Source organism: Vigna angularis, chromosome 2 (assembly GCF_016808095.1).
Source record: "Vigna angularis cultivar LongXiaoDou No.4 chromosome 2, ASM1680809v1, whole genome shotgun sequence".
Lineage (NCBI taxonomy): Eukaryota > Viridiplantae > Streptophyta > Magnoliopsida > Fabales > Fabaceae > Vigna > Vigna angularis.
The window spans coordinates 181143-200184 of record NC_068971.1 but is presented as its reverse complement, the minus strand read 5'-3'; the positions used below and the strand labels follow the sequence as shown (position 1 = coordinate 200184).

Sequence of the window (19042 nt, the reverse complement as noted above, 5' to 3'; positions counted from 1 at the left end):
TTTAAAAATAAAGTTTGTTAATGATTTCATGAATGTGATAAATAAAAAATATTTTAATAGATTAAAATAAAAAATTACAATTATTATTATTAATATTAATATTATTTATTATTATTAAATCCATGCATGACTTTAACTTTTCTTAAAACCACTTGCTTTGCGATTCCTATTACCTATCTCAGTTTCTTCATCTTCATCCTTTAATGGACTACGGCAAAAGTTGAAAAAAAAGATAATTTTCTATTTTACAAAATTAGTTAAACTTCACAAAATTAAAGACTTTAAATATATCCGTTGCTTTTTAAAAAAAAAACTACAAGTTTATAAAATAAACATAAACCTACTGCTATGTTATAAATATTAGCTTTCAAGTTCATTTTTTTTAACGGATAATTGTTTCCATGCGAAGTTGACTGTTAGAAAGTAATTGAAAATAATGTCATACATTAGAAGCACACAGTTCAAATATTGTAACCAACTCTTATTTATTTGGTGGTACAGAAGAACGTTTCACCAATACTTTCTCAATAAAAACATTTAATATTAACTGTTTATTTTTATTTTTACTCAGCATTAGCCTATTTTTTTTAAAACCAATTTACTTAAGAAGATGTATAAGATTTATTTTAATCATATAATTGTTTCTGTCTGTCTGTGATATATTTGTACTAAATCCCCTCCATTTTAGAGTTGCTTATTCAAAACTGAGGATAACACAAAAAAAATCTACCGAAGAAGCTAAACTGCATTGCAAAGGTATGTTTTGGAGTAAGATGACGTGATTATATTATTTTATGGGTAGAAGAATATAAGGTTAATTTGTTAAGTGTATTTTGGAATCTTTGTCTTTCATGAGTACTAATCCATATGAAAGTTGAGAATAAAAAAATAAGATGCGGTGAAAAGAAAAGAAAAGAAGAGAAAAGAAAATAATATCTGTTTGTTTGGCAGTGCAGCACAGCGAAGCATATGTCCGCAACTAGCAATAGTAACTTCTTTCTCTTTTTCATACAAATTTCATTTCTCACTCACTCTAACTCTCATTCTCACTCTCACTCACCTTTTCCTTAGCTTCGAAGCACCTTGGCTTCCACACTCACTTTCCTCTCAGTGTTAGGGTTTCGTTCTCCCATTTCTAATCAGAATCCGAATCTCAACTTTCCTTTCTCTCTGCTTGGTACTTTTCTCTTCTATCGTTCGCCTTTATGCTTCTGCATCTTTACTTATTATAACCATTTTCTTCTTTGTCTACACAGTGTGGTCGGAATGTCGGCTTCCAGAGGAGGGGCGGGGCCGTCGTCCGAGGCGCCGCCACAAAGGCGGATTATACGGACGCAGACAGCCGGGACCTTGGGAGAGTCGGTCATTGACAGTGAGGTCGTGCCTTCCTCTCTCGTCGAAATTGCGCCCATTCTTCGTGTTGCTAATGAAGTTGAAAAGACTCATCCCAGGGTTGCTTATCTATGTATGTTTCTTTCTTCACTATCCACTTACCACTTCTCACTTTCATCATCCTTCCTTCTATTTCTGCATCAATTTCATGCTGATCTTGCATTGCAGGCCGCTTTTACGCTTTTGAGAAAGCTCATAGGCTGGATCCCAACTCAAGCGGTCGTGGTGTTCGCCAATTCAAGACCGCACTTCTTCAACGCCTTGAAAGAGTACCTAACCATTCTCTTATTTCCTTTCTTTCTGCTGCATACACTCTTCCCCACTTGATCTCCTCCAATATACCCTCCGCCCTACTTAAATATTTTGGCTAACCTGAAGAAATGTATCTCGTACAAATGCATTGTGCTTGTGTGTGTCTGTCATTTTCTGTTTTCTTAATAAACTGTGGAAATAATCTATGAACTGTGGAAATTGTTTAATTCAGAGTGGAATTCCGCCATCATTGATGGTGCTCAGTTCTCTGTTATCTGTGGGACCGTAGAATCAAGTTTATCAGCACTAGTTGAAAGTTCTGTATTGACTCTGCCATGTTTAGGTTGCGGTGTTTTACTCTTACGTTATATATGTTTAAGTTTTAATGATTTCTATCCGCTTAAAAGATGACAGCAGTACAAATCCAAGCTGTTAACGTCTCCAGCAGAATTATGTATGAGTAGAACTAGTTCTTGCCTAGTATGAAATTTTATGATCCTGTGTGTTAGTTTAACTAATTTCATTTTGAGTCTTTCTATGTTTTATTTTGGTCATTTTGTTCCATAATTGTTAGGAAAATGATCCAACTCTGAAAGGAAGGGTTAAGAAAAGCGATGCTCGAGAGATGCAAAGTTTTTATCAGCATTACTACAAAAAATATATCCAAGCTTTGCAAAATGCTGCCGATAAAGTTGACCGGTAGATTCTCTAGATGATTTTCTATTGAGATGTTATTCTGCTATTGTGTGACTAATAGTTTGTCTCTTTCAGTGCGCAGCTCACCAAGGCATATAACACGGCTAATGTTCTTTTTGAGGTTTTGAAGGCTGTTAACATGACACAATCTATGGAAGTTGATCGTGAGGTTATTTTCTCTGGCTCCTTAGATGTCATTTCCCTATTGGGCCCCCCTTCTTCCTAGGATTTTACAGGATGGTACATCACTAGTACGCATGATTGATTTGCATTGCTATTGCCATTGTTACAGATTTTGGAGACCCAAGATAAAGTTGCTGAGAAAACTGAGATCTTAGTTCCTTACAATATTCTTCCTCTTGATCCCGACAGTGCTAACCAGGCTATAATGAGATTTCCTGAGGCATGAAATTCAGTTCCGTATGATATAATTCCGATCATTTCACTTAGAATGAAACATACTTATTTATTACTCTTTATAGATCCAAGCTGCTGTGTATGCTCTTCGCAACACTAGGGGTCTTCCATGGCCCAAGGACTACAAGAAAAAAAAGGATGAAGACATTTTGGATTGGCTTGGGTCAATGTTTGGATTTCAGGTATAACTCAATCAGAAACTGAGGTTATTTATCTATTTTAATGTTGTACTTTTTATTTTTTAAACAAAATGTTGACATCTTCATTACTATGTAGTTGAATTGAACTTCTTTGCCTCCTCTTGGTTTTAATATATAGTTTTATACATACTGCAGAAACACAATGTTGCGAATCAGAGAGAGCATTTGATCTTACTGCTTGCTAATGTTCACATAAGACAATTTCCAAAGCCTGATCAGCAACCAAAGGTCAGTTTTAAATTAAACTTATGGATAGTTTCAGTTTTCATTTACGTAGAAAACCCAGTTTATATTTATTTAATATAAGAAGAAAAGTCTAACAGAAAAAAAACACATGTTTTGTTTGTTGATCATGAGGGAAAGAAACTATCCCGCATATGTCCTTTCTTCTGCAATATCATCCAAGCATTTTGCTATTTTACTTCCCTTTATATCTTGGAAGGCTGCTTCTGTCTGTTGTGCTCAGTTTAATACATAAAATTTGAATGCTCTTTGAACTTGTATGTTTAGAGAGTAGGGGAGGCATGGTATATTTAATGTTTTCTAGTTTTAGTGTAAGTGGGCATGGTGATTTCTTTTGTTGATGGTACTGTGCAACTTATTGTTTCTTTCTTCATGCTACAAATCCTCTGCCTTTTTACTATATTTCTTTTATCAGAAGTCAAAGGTCCTGCAGATTTCATAAACATTCCGTTCATAATATCTGTTGGCAATCTATCTTCATCTGTGAATTATGAACAAAAAAAAATAGGCAGCATTTGACTTGTTTTTTCTTTTTTCTGTTAGAATTAAAGGAAAACTCTTCCTTGTTTTCATTGTTTCTATGATACCAGGAAGGAAATGGTGAAAACTAGGGAGCTGTTGAGATTGAGAAATTAGAACACTATTTCGTTTCACGTACTATTTACTACTTAAATACAAAAAGGAACCTTATTTTACTTTGGGTTCTTGCTTTTGAAGATTTGTACTGTAAATGGTGAAAAACATGCTCCCTATTTATTTGATCTTGTTTCCTCCACATCTTAGTACACCTTTTTGAAATCAGGAAACAAGGTGAAAACAAGGTAACATTTTTGTAATTATTTGTGAAAACAGGAAACAGGCCCTAAATTTTGTTGCTTTCACTCCCCCTTTGGAAATCCTTGATAAGAGGCAACAAAGTGAAGATAAGGTGATATTTTGTTAATTGTTAGTGAAAACACATCTAGAAAAATTGAAGAAAATAAAACAAACACCATTTAATTTTTTTTACCTACTTATCATCAGTATAAATATAATACTGTAATTTGTATTCTATCCACTTGTGACTAGTTTGCTTTGTTTGATTAGTTGGATGAACGTGCCCTCACAGAAGTGATGAAGAAACTTTTCAAGAATTACAAAAAATGGTGCAAGTATTTGGGTCGGAAAAGTAGCCTTTGGTGAGTGTTTTTGCTTTATGTTGAGTGATGATAAATATTATACCGTGTATTGCTGACTAGCAGCTCTTAACTTTGCTTATCTACAATGAAAATGTAAAATTTTTTAGTTCTCCTTGTAACATATCTTGTGGATGCATTTGGCAGGTTACCTACTATACAGCAAGAAGTACAGCAACGTAAACTACTATATATGGGACTGTATCTTCTAATATGGGGTGAAGCTGCCAACCTACGATTCATGCCAGAATGCCTTTGTTATATATATCACCATGTATGCACTGTAACTTGAATAGATTTGTGATGATTATCTATTTTTCCCAGCATGTTTGGGTTGATTTTGTATTTTTAGGGATGTTTTGATGCATTTGCAATGAAAAGCTAATTTGTATGTACTATGACGTGTGAATTCATTATCAAGCATATTGATCCCTACATATATCTGTGTGTGCCTGTTCGTGTTTATGTAGATTTTACTTACGAACAAAAATAACAAATACATTCTGCTGACTTGTGTTTTGTTTCTGGTCACTTGCTGACATTGTGTTTATGTATCATAGCCTAACTGGTTGATTTGGTCTCTATTCTGTTTACTGTCACATCATTCATCATAATCTTTAGAGGTCACTATTAGTATAGTATTTTTGGGGGTTGTCTGCCTTGTGCTGTTGTCTAAGATAACTTGGTATCATATGTTTTTTACACGATATGTAGTTCAAATTATAGTAGCCCAATGGGAATGACACTCTGTAAACCATAGTCAAATGATAATGATCTATAGGGCTACTTGTTTGATTTTTACTACATTAAATTGTCATGGTTGCATATCCATGTCTAATCTTAAATTAAAGATTTAAGTTGTATGAAGTCCATGAACAAGTTTTTTGAGTTACACGTGTTAACCTAGTGTTTGATGTCTGGCTATGTTTGGGTTCTGTATTCTCGGATTTGTTTATTTCTTCTCTAAGAAAATTATATTAAATTTGTAAAGGATAGTTATTGTAAGAAATAGAAGAAACACAAAGTGAACTTGTAAGAACTATTGGTGAAGAGATTCAACCTTTGGATGTGATGCTGTTTTAGATGAATATGTAATTATGCACATGTATATGGAATCAGTTTTTGGGAGAGCTGATGGTTTGTATCTTTAATTGTTGTTTGTTCATTATATGTAATGTCTGTCTGTGACTGTTTTCATTGAAACATGTAGTTATAATATGTAGTGCTTTTGTCATCTTGTGATTTTGTTATTTTTTACCCTGATGTTGCATAATCTTATTTTAATTACTGTTTAGGAGGCCATGTGCATGTGTCTATATTCTCCCCTATGGTGTTGGGATTTACTTACGTTGTCACCTTTGCTTTGCCTTGTTTGTTGTCGATGAATGAGACTTTGATGGTAATTTGCTACTTTTTGTGAATATTGACATGAATTGGTTCTTTTCAATATGGTTCCTGTAGATGGCTTTTGAATTGTATGGTATGCTTGCTGGTAATGTCAGTCCAATGACTGGAGAGAATGTGAAGCCAGCTTATGGAGGTGAAGAAGAAGCTTTTTTAAGGAAAGTAGTCACTCCTATCTACGATGTGATTGCTAAGGTTTGTCTTGCATTGGTTGCAGTGTGCTTGTCCTTCTTTCATTTTCTGTTTGTGGCTGTCAGATCCATATAAACTTATCTTCATTCATTTTTCACATTGATGAATAAATTGATATTTCCTTGGTCAAAAGGAAGCTGCACGCAGCAAAAAGGGAAGGTCAAAGCATTCACAGTGGAGGAACTATGATGATTTAAATGAATATTTTTGGTAAGGTTAATGTTACTTTTTCTCTGTATTGACCGTCATACCTGTCAATGATTTAATTTTTAACAACATACTTGTAGGTCTGCTGATTGTTTTCGGTTAGGTTGGCCAATGCGTGCTGATGCTGATTTCTTTTGCCTGCCTTCTGAAAAGTTGTTTTTTGATAAATCTAATGTAAGCATTGTAACTTTAGACTCTGTCCTGATTATATAAGGTTCTTCTGATGCTTCTATATACGCAATAAATGAAATTATGCATTTGCTCTGTTTTGAATGTTTGTATCTATATGTTATATTTACTGCTGTATCTTAAGTCTTGCTGTAACTTGTATGTACAGGATGACAAACCACCTAGCAGAGACAGATGGGTTGGGAAAGTGAATTTTGTTGAGATAAGATCATTTTGGCATATTTTCAGGAGTTTCGACCGCATGTGGATTTTTTTCATTCTGTGTTTACAGGTTTTAAATATTCTTTGCATTTTGTTGCTCTCCATCCTTGTCAGTTATTTTTTCCCTTCAATGCTTTGCATAATAGAGTCTATCTCTGAAAATGGATAATTTTTTATTAGGCTATGATTATTGTTGCTTGGAATGGATCTGGTAATCCAAGTGTGATCTTTAGAGGTGACGTGTTCAAGAAGGTGTTGAGTGTGTTTATAACAGCAGCTATATTGAAGTTTGGGCAAGGTAGGCAAAAGTCAATTAGTTGCATTTACATTCAATTTCCAATTATGGTACTGATAGCTTATGTTTTCTGCATTTAGCTTAATTGTTTCTGTGTGAATTTGTAATCTATTTTGTTACTTTAGCCTTCTTCATTTTGCTTTGTTCATTATTTACATGTGTCAAAGCAGTAACTTCCATAGCAAGATTGAATAAGTGAAAGTCTATAGTTTTTTGTTTACTACGTAGTGGATTAGTAGTCCCTTCTCAAAAGTTTTTGCATTGATGCAAGGTAGCCAAAATCTAGCATCTGTCAGCTAAAACTTTATCCAAGCATCTTATTTAAGTGCATTACAATTACAACAGAGAGATGAGAAGGCCTATGGTGCGAAAATGGTTGTTTGGAGGATTTTCTTTGATTTACTGAGAGGTTGGAAGACTTCTCTTGAGCAAATGTCACATGAAGTGCACTGCAGGAGTTACTTATATTTAACCTGAGGCAGTTTTGTTGTATAGTCTTGTATATCAAGCTGTGACAGGATCTGATGCCTTGCATATCTCGTCACATATAATTTTCCTAGCAAGTTGAGACAATTCAGCTTGAAAACCATTGTGGGCTTCTTTGGTTGTATGTTGAAAACTATCTTATTTAAGTTGGCTAGATTTCGATAGAATTAATTTTGAACTGCTGAGCACTTGAACGTAGTTTAGCTGTGCCCAAGTTATTCTCAATTATTGATTGTGTATTGGTTGTGCTGCTGTAAGAGGAACTGCTTTTATGTGGTAGCCAAATGGGCGCTGTGACTTTGAAATGGTCCATCATTCCCTTTGATCTTTATCACTCGATAATATCCTGTTCCTGTATAACTACTCGAGGGTTTTGGAATATTCATTTACTTAAGTTGTAGTTTCAACATTTCTTTGTTAAATAAAGGACCTACTTGTGTAAGTTCTTTGGCTAATTGAAGGTAGTGTTCAAGATGCCTCACCAAAATTCATTGTGGGGAGCTATTAGCATACCTTGTTTCCTTGGCTAAGCAATTTATATAAAATATTAAGATTGGGTTTGTCTTGAAAATGAAAACGAGTTGGGGGAGGTCAATATCTATGTCAATGTTTTTTTTCTCTTGCTGAGAATGTATCAAAGGAGTGAGTAGGAATGCTTTGTTATTTCATAAAGTGTTGTTACTCATGTTAATCTTTTCTCCCCCACTATGGCAGCTGTTCTTGATGTGATCCTGAGTTGGAAAGCACAGTGGAGTATGTCGCTGTATGTGAAGTTAAGATACGTTCTTAAAGTTGTTTCAGCTGCAGCATGGGTGATTGTTCTGTCAGTTACTTATGCATATACTTGGGATAATCCTCCTGGGTTTGCTCAGACCATTAAAAGTTGGTTTGGAAGTGGTGGTTCAAGTGCTCCTTCATTGTTTATTTTGGCTGTTGTTGTTTACCTGTCACCGAATATGCTTGCTGCAATATTCTTTCTGCTCCCTTTTATTCGTCGTCATCTTGAGAGATCAAACTATAGGGTTGTGATGCTAATGTTATGGTGGTCACAGGTAGGCCATAATCCATTGTTTTTCACTATATTTTTTCTGTTTCTAAGTACTATCGTTTCATTGCTTCTGGGATATTAGTTTTGTAATAACTTGGTGTTTCTCATGCTTTATAATTGCCAGCCTCGTTTGTATGTTGGTAGGGGAATGCACGAGAGCGCCTTTTCGCTTTTCAAGTAAGAAGTTTAAGTTGAATAGCTTCTGTTATATGTGAATGGTACAATTCAATATGCCTGGCATATGATATTAATTTATCAACGTTTTTTATGTCAGGTACACAATGTTTTGGGTCCTTCTCATAATTACAAAGTTGGCTTTTAGTTACTATATTGAGGTTATTCATTTTCATCTTTTATCTTAGTATAAGCTATCGTGTCTTTTAGTTGTCGTTGTAAGTCATTTGAATTTGCATATTTAGCTTCAAAATTTCACAAAATGATGGTTAGAAAATATAGTCAATTCTTTTCCGGGTTTTTGGTCTCATGTTACAACAATTATTGAATTCTAATTTTGTATTTTTTGTGAATGATGTTTAGTTGGGATTTTAGCTGCATCTTCTGTAATAATCAATGAATTTTACTTGTTCTTACCCTGTGCTGCATTTCTTTTCTTTTCTTGTTTAGGAGGTTCTCTTATCCTCCAGCTTCAGATCTTTGACTTTTCTTCATAATGGACTTCTTCTTTTGTCAATTGTTTTTACATGTTTTAACTTTCTTCCATCTTTTCTCATAATGGACTTCTTTTGTGAATTGTTTTTACATGTTTTAACCTTCTTCCATGTTTCCATAGATAAAACCTCTCGTGGGACCTACAAAAGCTATAATGAGTGTAAAAATCTCAACTTTCCAGTGGCATGAATTCTTTCCTCATGGTTAGTAAGCTTTAATGTTTGTACTTTCATTGTAGTTCATTTTTTCAGAGAAATTTTTTAAGTTATTTGTATGTTTTTCAGCAAGGAACAATATTGGTGTTGTAATTGCTCTTTGGTCTCCAATTATCCTGGTATGGGTTTATGATGTACTTCATTTATATTCTATTTTAAATATCAGTAGTATAGTTGTATAATTTCTTTTTTGTCAGGTATACTTCATGGATACCCAAATTTGGTATGCCATATTCTCAACATTATTTGGTGGTATTTATGGTGCCTTCCGTAGGCTTGGGGAGGTTAGTATATTGTTTAAACTGCTATTGTCACTTAGATTGTGGGTTGTTTTGGATAATTAATTTTTCATGTTAATTCATTGCTGTCTTTTTTGATATACTTGGGTGGGAGATCTATCTTGAAGGTATTGTTGGTCCATTACTTATATCTGGAAACGGCTGGATCTGAATGACTACCAACTAACTTTTAGTTGCTCCTAATTGAGTCCATTGACTCTAAGCTCTTAATTATGGGATTGAACCTTTTTTCTTTTTGATTAATTACAGAGCTACGACTATCCTGTAGGCTTTTTATGCACTGAGCACTAGTTCTTGAATATAATATCTATTTCTCTTCAGTAATAATTTTTGTGAATTACTGCTTATCCTGTATCCTGATATCAGATACGGACACTAGGAATGCTAAGGTCTCGTTTTGAATCATTGCCTGGTGCCTTCAATGCCAGTTTGATTCCGGAAGAAACAAGTGAGCCAAAGAAAAAAGGATTAAAGGCCACTTTGTCCCGCAGATTTCCCAATGTCAGTTGTTTTTCTTTTTTCATCACTTAATTTAGCTTTCAGGTTAAATGACATAACTTTGCATTAAAATACTTGATTGATTGATGCAGATCTCATCTAACAAGGGGAAGGAGGCTGCAAGGTTTGCACAACTTTGGAACCAAATAATTACTAGTTTCAGGGAAGAAGATCTTATTAGTGATAGGTAATGTGAGGGATACTTAATATGTTTGTGGTTCTTGATCTAATTTATCCCTTGATCAATCAATGAAGTGCTGTATTTTTTCAAAAGGATATGTGTTAATGTGGTTATGTTTTTTTAGGGAAATGAACCTTTTGCTTGTACCATATTGGGCTGATACTCAGTTGGATCTTATACAATGGCCCCCCTTTCTACTTGCTAGCAAGGTTTGTTTGTTTGTTTTTTTTTTCACTTTGATAGACTTTGCTACTATCATTTCCATGTCCAATCATTCAGTAATTGCGTTTGTGGCCATGTGCCTTTCAGATCCCAATTGCACTCGATATGGCTAAGGACAGCAATGGAAAGGATAGAGAGCTAAAGAAAAGAATTGGGGCTGACAACTACATGTCTTGTGCTGTCCGTGAGTGCTATGCTTCATTTAAGAGCATTATTAAGCTATTGGTTCAAGGGGAACGGGAGACAGCGTAAGTAGTTGTACTTTGTGAATGATGGTCTATTTAAAATTCCCACTTAGCTCCAAATTTATTTATTTCTAGGAAATAGTCAGCTTTATCACCTCTTTTGATGTATATTTTTGAATTCTTAACTGAAATCTGAAAGGTTCTTTGTCTATCTATTTTTGAGCTTTATAACTTTTTGGATGTATTTTTTCAAATTCAACCTTACTTCTGAAAGGTGGTGTCCATCTATTTTTTGTTTATAACTTGGTGTTGGTCATTTCAGGGTTATAGAGTACATGTTCAATGAAGTGGATAAACATATAGAATCAGATAAACTGATTGTTGAATTCAGAATGAGTGCACTTCCTAACCTCTATAAACAGTTTGTTCAGCTAATAAACTATTTGGTAATATTTCAGAACTATTTTATACAGATTTTATACATTTTGTTTCTCTATGACAATTTAGTATGTTTGTCAAAATCTTACCAAGTTATTTGAATTATTGCAGCTGGATAATGATCCAAAAGATAGGGACCAAGTTGTGATTCTATTCCAGGACATGCTGGAGGTTGTGACGCGAGATATAATGATGGAGGAGCAGGATCAAATATTCAGGTAATGTACACATAGATTGTTGTTTCATCTATCTTGTTTCTCATTGTTCATTTAGAAAATGTACACAATCAAGCTTTTAATTTTCATGTATTTGATGCACATGTTGGCTTTCAAACTCAACCAAACACATGCCATATCTTTTAGTTGCACCCTTTTCCCTCCCCTGATTATGATAATAACCATATTGTTTCAGTTTGGTGGATTCAACCCATGGTGGTACAGGACATGAGGGGATGCTTCACCTTGAGCCTGAGCCCCATCACCAATTGTTTGCATCTGTAGGAGCTATCAAGTTTCCAATTGAACCAGTTACTGCAGCTTGGACAGAGAAGGTTTGTTACTAATTAAATTATTCTGCTAAAAGTTTAAATGAAGTGCTTTCTTAATGACATGTTTACCCATTTTGGGTAGATTAAACGACTTAACTTGCTGCTTACGACAAAAGAATCTGCCATGGATGTACCATCTAACTTAGAAGCAAGAAGGCGTATTTCTTTCTTCTCAAATTCATTGTTTATGGATATGCCTATGGCACCAAAAGTTCGCAACATGCTTTCATTCTCGTAAGGAATCTTTTAGTCCCAAATCCTTTGCAATGCTTTATTGTTGTAATTTATTGTTAATTTAGTTATTGTGGATTTTGGTTATAGGGTTTTGACACCATACTATACAGAAGAAGTTCTATTTTCCTTACAAGATTTGGATTCACCAAATGAGGATGGTGTTTCAATACTGTTCTACTTACAAAAGATTTTTCCTGGTTTGCCAATGCTCCCATATATCTTTTGTTCCATAAATATAAAAATTTCTGAGTATATCCAATGTATTTTTTATACCTTTTTGGTTATCAATGCAGATGAGTGGAACAATTTTCTTGAGCGTGTGAAGTCTACTGAGGAGGATATTAAAGGGAGTGAATCTGATGAGTTAGTAGAAGAACTTCGGCTTTGGGCATCATATAGAGGGCAAACATTGACCAGAACCGGTTCCCTCTCTCTCTTTCATCCCTCCCCTGTGCATGCACTCATAATTTCAAGTGCTTAGTGTTAAATAATTTTCATTCATCATGAATACCTAGTTCTCTTCATGGATGATTAAATAGGATCACAATTGCAAAATTACGACACCAAATTAATGAGACAATATTCATGGTACAAACTTCTTGAAGCCATCGATCTTCAAGTTGCCTTTGAGTCTTGTTCTATACTGTTTACAATTATTCACCTTGGAATGGTCTGTCATTGTGTAACTTTCAATTATAAGATAAGATGTTCCTACTCAAGTCTTTTTTGTCTCTCTCTTTTGTCTGTCCGAAAGACATTATTTATAAAGTGAAGAGAGGGGGACCTACCCTTTCACATACACCATGGCTAATTCATGTCTCGTTATTATATTGAAACCTATGTACTGAATAAATCAGTGGAAGATTAACACTTAAGAGATACAAATCTCTAATACTAGCATATTTTCTATTTACTTATGTGCAGTTACGTAATATCCTCCTTGAAGAATGTAATATATCATTGCAATTGACTTATATAAAATTCTAATTAATGCAGTAAGAGGTATGATGTATTACAGAAAGGCTCTGGAACTGCAGGCTTTTCTTGATATGGCGAAAGATGAAGGTAATGCTCCTTCCTTTGGGAATGATTAAGTGAAAATTCTTTATTTATATGTACTGTGGTTGCCACTCAGTTAATTAGTTATTCAAATATACAACTTTAAGGTTTTTTTTTTCTTTTTGTTTTGATTTGTGTGGCTGAATTGTTACCAATGGGCAGATTTGATGGAAGGTTATAAAGCCATAGAAAACTCAGATGACAATTCAAGGGGGGAAAGGTCGTTGTGGACACAATGTCAAGCAGTAGCTGATATGAAATTCACATACGTGGTATCATGTCAACAATATGGCATTGACAAGCGGTCTGGTTCTCCCCTTGCACAGGGCATATTAAGGCTTATGACAAGGTAAAAAATGGAGCTTCAGTAATTTTAAGTTTCTTTCTTACTTAAAAGTAGAAACTCTGTACAAAAGTTCTGAAGTATATAAGAGAACAAAAAAGCCTCTCTAGGTGTTAGTTTTGGGAGCTTTTCCTTCTTTTAATGCATTTCCCCAAGACCAATCCCCATGAACATACTAGCCAAGAACCTTTAAGTTAGTAGTAGCTTAAAACCTAAACATTCATAAAATTACTGAAATATTAACTTCAGTTTTAGCTATATAGTAATTTTTAATATTTAAAACTGGTGCAAGAATCAGTGCAATGCATGGGCTAAAAGAGCTTCCTCATTAATGATCCTTTTGGCTGAGGAGAGAAATATAAAGTAAACAAGAAGGGTGTTTAGTTGATATGTTTACATTTGGCAGATATCCGTCTCTTCGAGTTGCCTATATTGATGAGGTAGAGGAACCTGTCAAAGACAGTAAGAAAAAGATCAACAAGGTTTATTACTCATGCTTGGTTAAGGCTATGCCAAAATCAAATAGTGCTTCAGAGCCTGAGCTGAATCTGGACCAGGTATTTGGATTTTGATGAATGTGTTACTTATTTTTCCCTGCTAGTGATGTTTTTGTTTTGATTGGAGAAATTCTACTAGAAGACATTTTTGGAAATTTCAACTAGATGGGCGGCGGTAGGAGTTCCTCTAGTATGAGGAAACATTCATACAGAAAGTGAATGTAAAAACTAGGGTTGTAGCAATGTTGCACAATTCCTCTGTATGTCAAACATAAAATCTTTGGTTTTGAGCAAATTACGAAAGAGTATTGATAATCTTTTTATGCCATTACACGTGTTGGTTGAAGAAGGAAAAGGATGATATGTTTCTGTTAGATTATTCAGGACAGGAAGAAACAATGGTGGCCCCTTTTTCTTCTGATATACACAAACAGTGGAATAAAATTTGAATACGCCCTTACATAAATAGGCAATTATTGTTTTATTTAATTTTAAGAAAAAATGGCGAGCCATTTCTATATAACTAAATGCAATTATTAACCTTGACTATTTTCTAAACTATCATTCACCTTTTTAGTAATATTCTTTGTTTGATTGTTTCAATCAGATTATATATAAAATAAAGCTTCCTGGACCGGCAATTTTGGGTGAGGGCAAGCCTGAAAATCAGAATCATGCCATAATTTTCACACGTGGAGAGGGCTTGCAAACAATAGATATGAATCAGGTATGATGATCATATATGTGCTCATCATCGTGAGGTCTCTTAAGGCCATGTGATTGAGTTGCACGTTTTATAGGATAACTACATGGAAGAAGCTTTGAAAATGAGAAATTTGCTGCAAGAGTTCCTTAAAAAGCATGATGGTGTTCGGTTTCCTAGTATCCTTGGACTTAGGGAGCATATTTTTACTGGAAGGTAAATCTGTATTGGTCTATTTGCAACTACACAATTTTGTGTTTCTAACTAGTGTCTGGCTCTGGCTCCAGTGTTTCTTCCCTCGCATGGTTCATGTCAAATCAGGAGACAAGTTTTGTGACAATTGGTCAGAGATTGTTGGCTAATCCTTTGAAGTAAGTTGTTCTGTTCTACTGTTAAATGTATGAAATTGGTAGATAGATTTTATTAGATAATTGTCATTTGTTCTTTGTCAATAGGGTGGAGAGTAACAAATCACTCTCATTTTGGTTTAAGGCATTGCTCTTGACTGCTTTTGGTCTACTAATTAATACATTGGATTTATGCAGGAAGTTAAGCTATTACTCTCTTGGGAGTACTTAAAAATAAATAGAAGTGTCTAAACTGATTTTCTCTCTACTTATGTAGGGTTCGTTTCCATTATGGTCACCCTGATGTCTTTGATAGACTTTTTCACCTCACAAGAGGGGGTGTGAGTAAAGCCTCCAAGGTTATCAATCTAAGTGAAGATATTTTTGCTGGTATTGTGTCTTCCAATTGCTCATTGTTTACTTTTGTTTGATTGAATGCTTTTTTTTATTGGACTTTTTCTGTTACTATTAGGCTTCAACTCTACACTACGTGAAGGAAATGTCACTCACCATGAGTACATACAAGTAGGGAAGGGAAGAGATGTGGGTCTCAATCAGATTTCTATGTTTGAAGCAAAAATAGCTAATGGCAATGGCGAGCAAACACTAAGTCGAGATGTATATAGACTTGGGCACCGTTTCGACTTCTTCAGAATGTTGTCTTGTTACTTCACCACAGTTGGATTTTATTTCAGCACCCTTGTACGTCAACACCAAATTACCTTTCACTTGCATATTATGTAGATTATTATTATTGTTGAAAATTCCACATTGACTAGTATGTAAAGATGAGTTTGATTTAAAGTTCACTTAAGATGTCTTCTGTGCGGGAGAGGGTATTGGAGATTCTATACCAACTAAAATATGACCAAATTTAGTATATAAGTGAGTGTAAATCTCACATTAGACTTAAAAATTATTATTATTATTTCAACTTGCAATTGGGGGCTTGAACTGTCTACCCAACTTGTGCCCCCTAATTTAGGCTTGGGGAGGAGGGGTACATTTTTTTATAAAATGAGCTAAATGGTCAAATTTTTGAAGTTTTTATACCATGGAATTTTGAAAATTTTCCCCTCTTCATTTTTATGCAGATAACTGTTCTCACTGTGTATATATTCCTCTATGGTCGCCTTTATCTTGTTCTTAGCGGGCTTGAAGAAGGTCTAAGCACTCAAAAAGCCATTCGAGACAATAAGCCTCTTCAAGTAGCTCTTGCTTCTCAGTCATTTGTTCAGATTGGGGTTTTGATGGCCCTGCCCATGTTGATGGAAATCGGTTTGGAGAGGGGCTTCCGAACTGCTCTCAGCGAGTTCATATTAATGCAACTGCAGCTGGCCCCAGTATTCTTTACATTTTCTCTTGGGACAAAAACTCATTATTTTGGAAGAACATTGCTGCATGGAGGTGCTAAATATAGACCAACTGGTCGAGGATTTGTGGTTTTCCATGCTAAATTTGCTGACAACTACAGACTTTACTCTCGTAGCCACTTTGTCAAGGGTATTGAGCTCATGATACTGCTTATTGTGTATCAAATTTTTGGTCATTCTTACAGAAGTGCTGTTGCATATATCTTGATTACTGCATCAATGTGGTTTATGGTGGGTACCTGGCTGTTTGCTCCTTTCTTGTTCAATCCTTCTGGGTTTGAATGGCAAAAGATTGTCGATGATTGGACTGATTGGAATAAATGGATTAGTAATCGAGGAGGTATAGGTGTTCTACCTGAAAAAAGTTGGGAATCTTGGTGGGAAGAGGAACAGGAGCATCTCCAATATTCAGGAATTCGGGGAATCATAGTAGAGATACTGTTATCATTGCGATTTTTTATCTACCAGTATGGTCTGGTATATCACTTGAATATTACGAAGAAAGGCCAAAAAAGTTTTCTGGTAATTCTTAACCTACGCTGTTATCTTTTCCTGCATTTTTATCTCAGTAATTATAATTTGGTAAGCTTAATGGAGTTACCGATACCTTTCCTTGGCATACAGGTCTATGGCATTTCGTGGTTGGTGATATTTGTAATATTGTTTGTAATGAAGGTTAGTAACAAGCTATGGGAGTATCTTGTATGGGCATGTTTAATGTATTTCTATGCTTACATTCTGTTGTCTAACCGTAGCCTTTGCTCATTAAATTGACAAACAATATTGAATCTTACTAATGCCCTTGTTCTCTTCTTTTTCCTGAAAAGAAAATGCAATTTCTATGGTCTGACACATTTTGGTATTCTATTTTTCTTGTCGTCTCAGACGGTGTCTGTTGGGAGGCGTAAATTCAGTGCAAATTTTCAACTCGTCTTCCGACTAATCAAGGGACTGATATTCCTCACTTTTGTCTCGATTCTAGTCATTTTGATTGCCCTTCCGCATATGACAGTGCAGGACATTGTTGTTTGCATTCTTGCTTTCATGCCAACTGGTTGGGGAATGCTGCAGGTGATTTCTCTTTCCACTGCTAACCTACTAAATGAAAATTCCTGTGGAACTACCAGCCCTACCAGGAGGGGTTTAAGACCCTCACATCCCGGATCACATTATCTATATTTGGAAACTTTCTGAACGTGGGCCTAATGTAGAATTTTTTTACATGAACTCATTGAAATTCGATTATGAAAGTGATAGATGAAGAATTAAGGAAATATTGGTGTATGCTTCAGTTGCATTATATATGTTGCCTTCAACTTGTTTGTGGTTTTTATTTTTCTGTGGCTGTTGTTTTATTTTGCAGATTGCTCAAGCGTTAAAACCTTTAGTACGGCGGGCTGGGTTTTGGGGATCCGTGAAAACTCTTGCTCGAGGTTATGAGATTGTGATGGGTTTGCTTTTGTTCACTCCTGTTGCTTTTCTGGCTTGGTTTCCTTTTGTTTCAGAATTTCAAACCCGTATGCTGTTCAACCAAGCATTCAGCAGAGGTTTGCAAATTTCTCGTATTCTTGGTGGGCAAAGAAAGGAGCGCTCTTCTCGCAACAAGGAATAGTTCTCTAATATTCGGAGCCCCAACTTCTTGGTCGCGCTACTATCTGCACCATGATATTCTGTATCAATTGTAATTAGTTGTAACTATGAATCATACAGATTCTCTTCGCTTTCATTACAACGTTAAATTATCGTGATCAATTATTCAAGTTATCAAGTTATCCTTAAATTATCGATCGAACTTCCTTGTGTGATAACGAGAAGGAGAAGGAATAGGAGAGGAGATATGATTTATTAATTTCAATTCTTCTGTACAATATGCGTTAGTTTAATCATCAGCATTTTGTAATTGAAAATACTATAGAAGTGGGATATGTATGTTCAAGTGATGAAAATGGTTAATCCCGTTGTCTTTGAATCCTTCCTAACGCGTTGAAAGTGTCAACCTGAGAAATCGAAGAACAAGTGTTCTGCTTCTTTGCAAATCTTTAACCTCCGTTATCGACAAGAGTAATTTTGTAGGCTTTTTAAAAATCATTAAAACTAACCTTCACCCCTTAACTCATCTTTTTGTCCCTTAGCAACTAAATTAAGAGTAACGGATTACTCATTATTTGGATCCAATGTAAAACCATAAACTAAATGCATTCTTGTTAATGTACTTGACATCAATTTCACTTTCATGTTTCACACTGAAGACCACAGATTTGGGGGATTTGTTGCCATTTTAAAATTACAAAATCGTAAATAAAACTTTATAATGTATTTTAATCGGTAAATTATGTTAAAATAAATTGGTAAGAGAATGCGTGATTCTTATTCCTCTGATTAATTTAGCATTCGATTATGATATAACAAAGGAAGAGTTGAAATTACTTTCAGTAAAAAAATTCTGTAACATATATAGCCATGCTCAATTTCAAGATTTATGCATATAAACCTTTTCTTTTAATATTTAAGTATACATATGCATATAAAAAAAATACCCTTATTTGTCCATATAAAATGAAAATATACCAGCGATTAAAAGGTTATTTTATCCAATGAAAAGAGAGACAAATATTTAAAAAATTAAGTTACACTAAGATTTCAAAAAATTACAAAATACAAGATGCCAATATAATTTAAACCATTACAAAAAAACAAAGTATAGACATTTTTCAAGTAAGCTACGGCCGTCACATTATTGCAGCTGGAATAAGTCTCTTGTCCAGTGAACTTAGAGAAGCTCATGCCAGAACCAAAACATACTAAAATATAATCATTTCAGAAAGATTATTTCCT

At 34.7% G+C, this 19042-nt stretch overlaps 1 protein-coding gene across 1 annotated transcript; it reads left to right on the top strand.

The window, feature by feature from the left end:
* Positions 1 to 1012: 1012 nt before the first annotated feature.
* On the top strand, positions 1013 to 18075 carry LOC108321692 (callose synthase 3). Its single transcript, XM_017553518.2, has 43 exons — positions 1013 to 1177; positions 1257 to 1465; positions 1561 to 1661; positions 2219 to 2343; positions 2416 to 2509; positions 2633 to 2743; positions 2823 to 2939; positions 3093 to 3185; positions 4287 to 4378; positions 4523 to 4649; positions 5837 to 5974; positions 6105 to 6181; positions 6259 to 6352; positions 6516 to 6638; positions 6749 to 6866; positions 8064 to 8401; positions 8522 to 8574; positions 8672 to 8732; positions 9188 to 9269; positions 9351 to 9400; positions 9479 to 9565; positions 9947 to 10081; positions 10171 to 10265; positions 10384 to 10468; positions 10569 to 10729; positions 10989 to 11112; positions 11216 to 11322; positions 11516 to 11654; positions 11734 to 11885; positions 11973 to 12082; positions 12179 to 12307; positions 12882 to 12950; positions 13107 to 13293; positions 13694 to 13844; positions 14392 to 14511; positions 14585 to 14703; positions 14775 to 14858; positions 15112 to 15224; positions 15307 to 15536; positions 15929 to 16729; positions 16832 to 16882; positions 17093 to 17278; positions 17571 to 18075. The coding sequence occupies exons 2-43, from the start codon at positions 1267 to 1269 to the stop codon at positions 17817 to 17819; spliced, it is 5877 nt and encodes a 1958-aa protein (XP_017409007.1). The 5' UTR covers positions 1013 to 1177; positions 1257 to 1266; the 3' UTR covers positions 17820 to 18075.
* The last annotated feature ends 967 nt before the right edge of the window (positions 18076 to 19042 follow it).

What these genes read in the sequence shown, in the direction of transcription:
- LOC108321692 (XM_017553518.2), top strand. Translation starts at nt 1,267, where the DNA reads ATGTCGGCTTCCAGAGGAGGGGCGGGGCCGTCGTCCGAGGCGCCGCCA. An exon ending in CCTTCCGTAGGCTTGGGGAG is followed by an intron (nt 9,566 to 9,946) that starts GTTAGTATATTG and finishes TCCTGATATCAG; the next exon opens with ATACGGACACTAGGAATGCT. An exon ending in CGCAACATGCTTTCATTCTC is followed by an intron (nt 11,886 to 11,972) that starts GTAAGGAATCTT and finishes TTTTGGTTATAG; the next exon opens with GGTTTTGACACCATACTATA.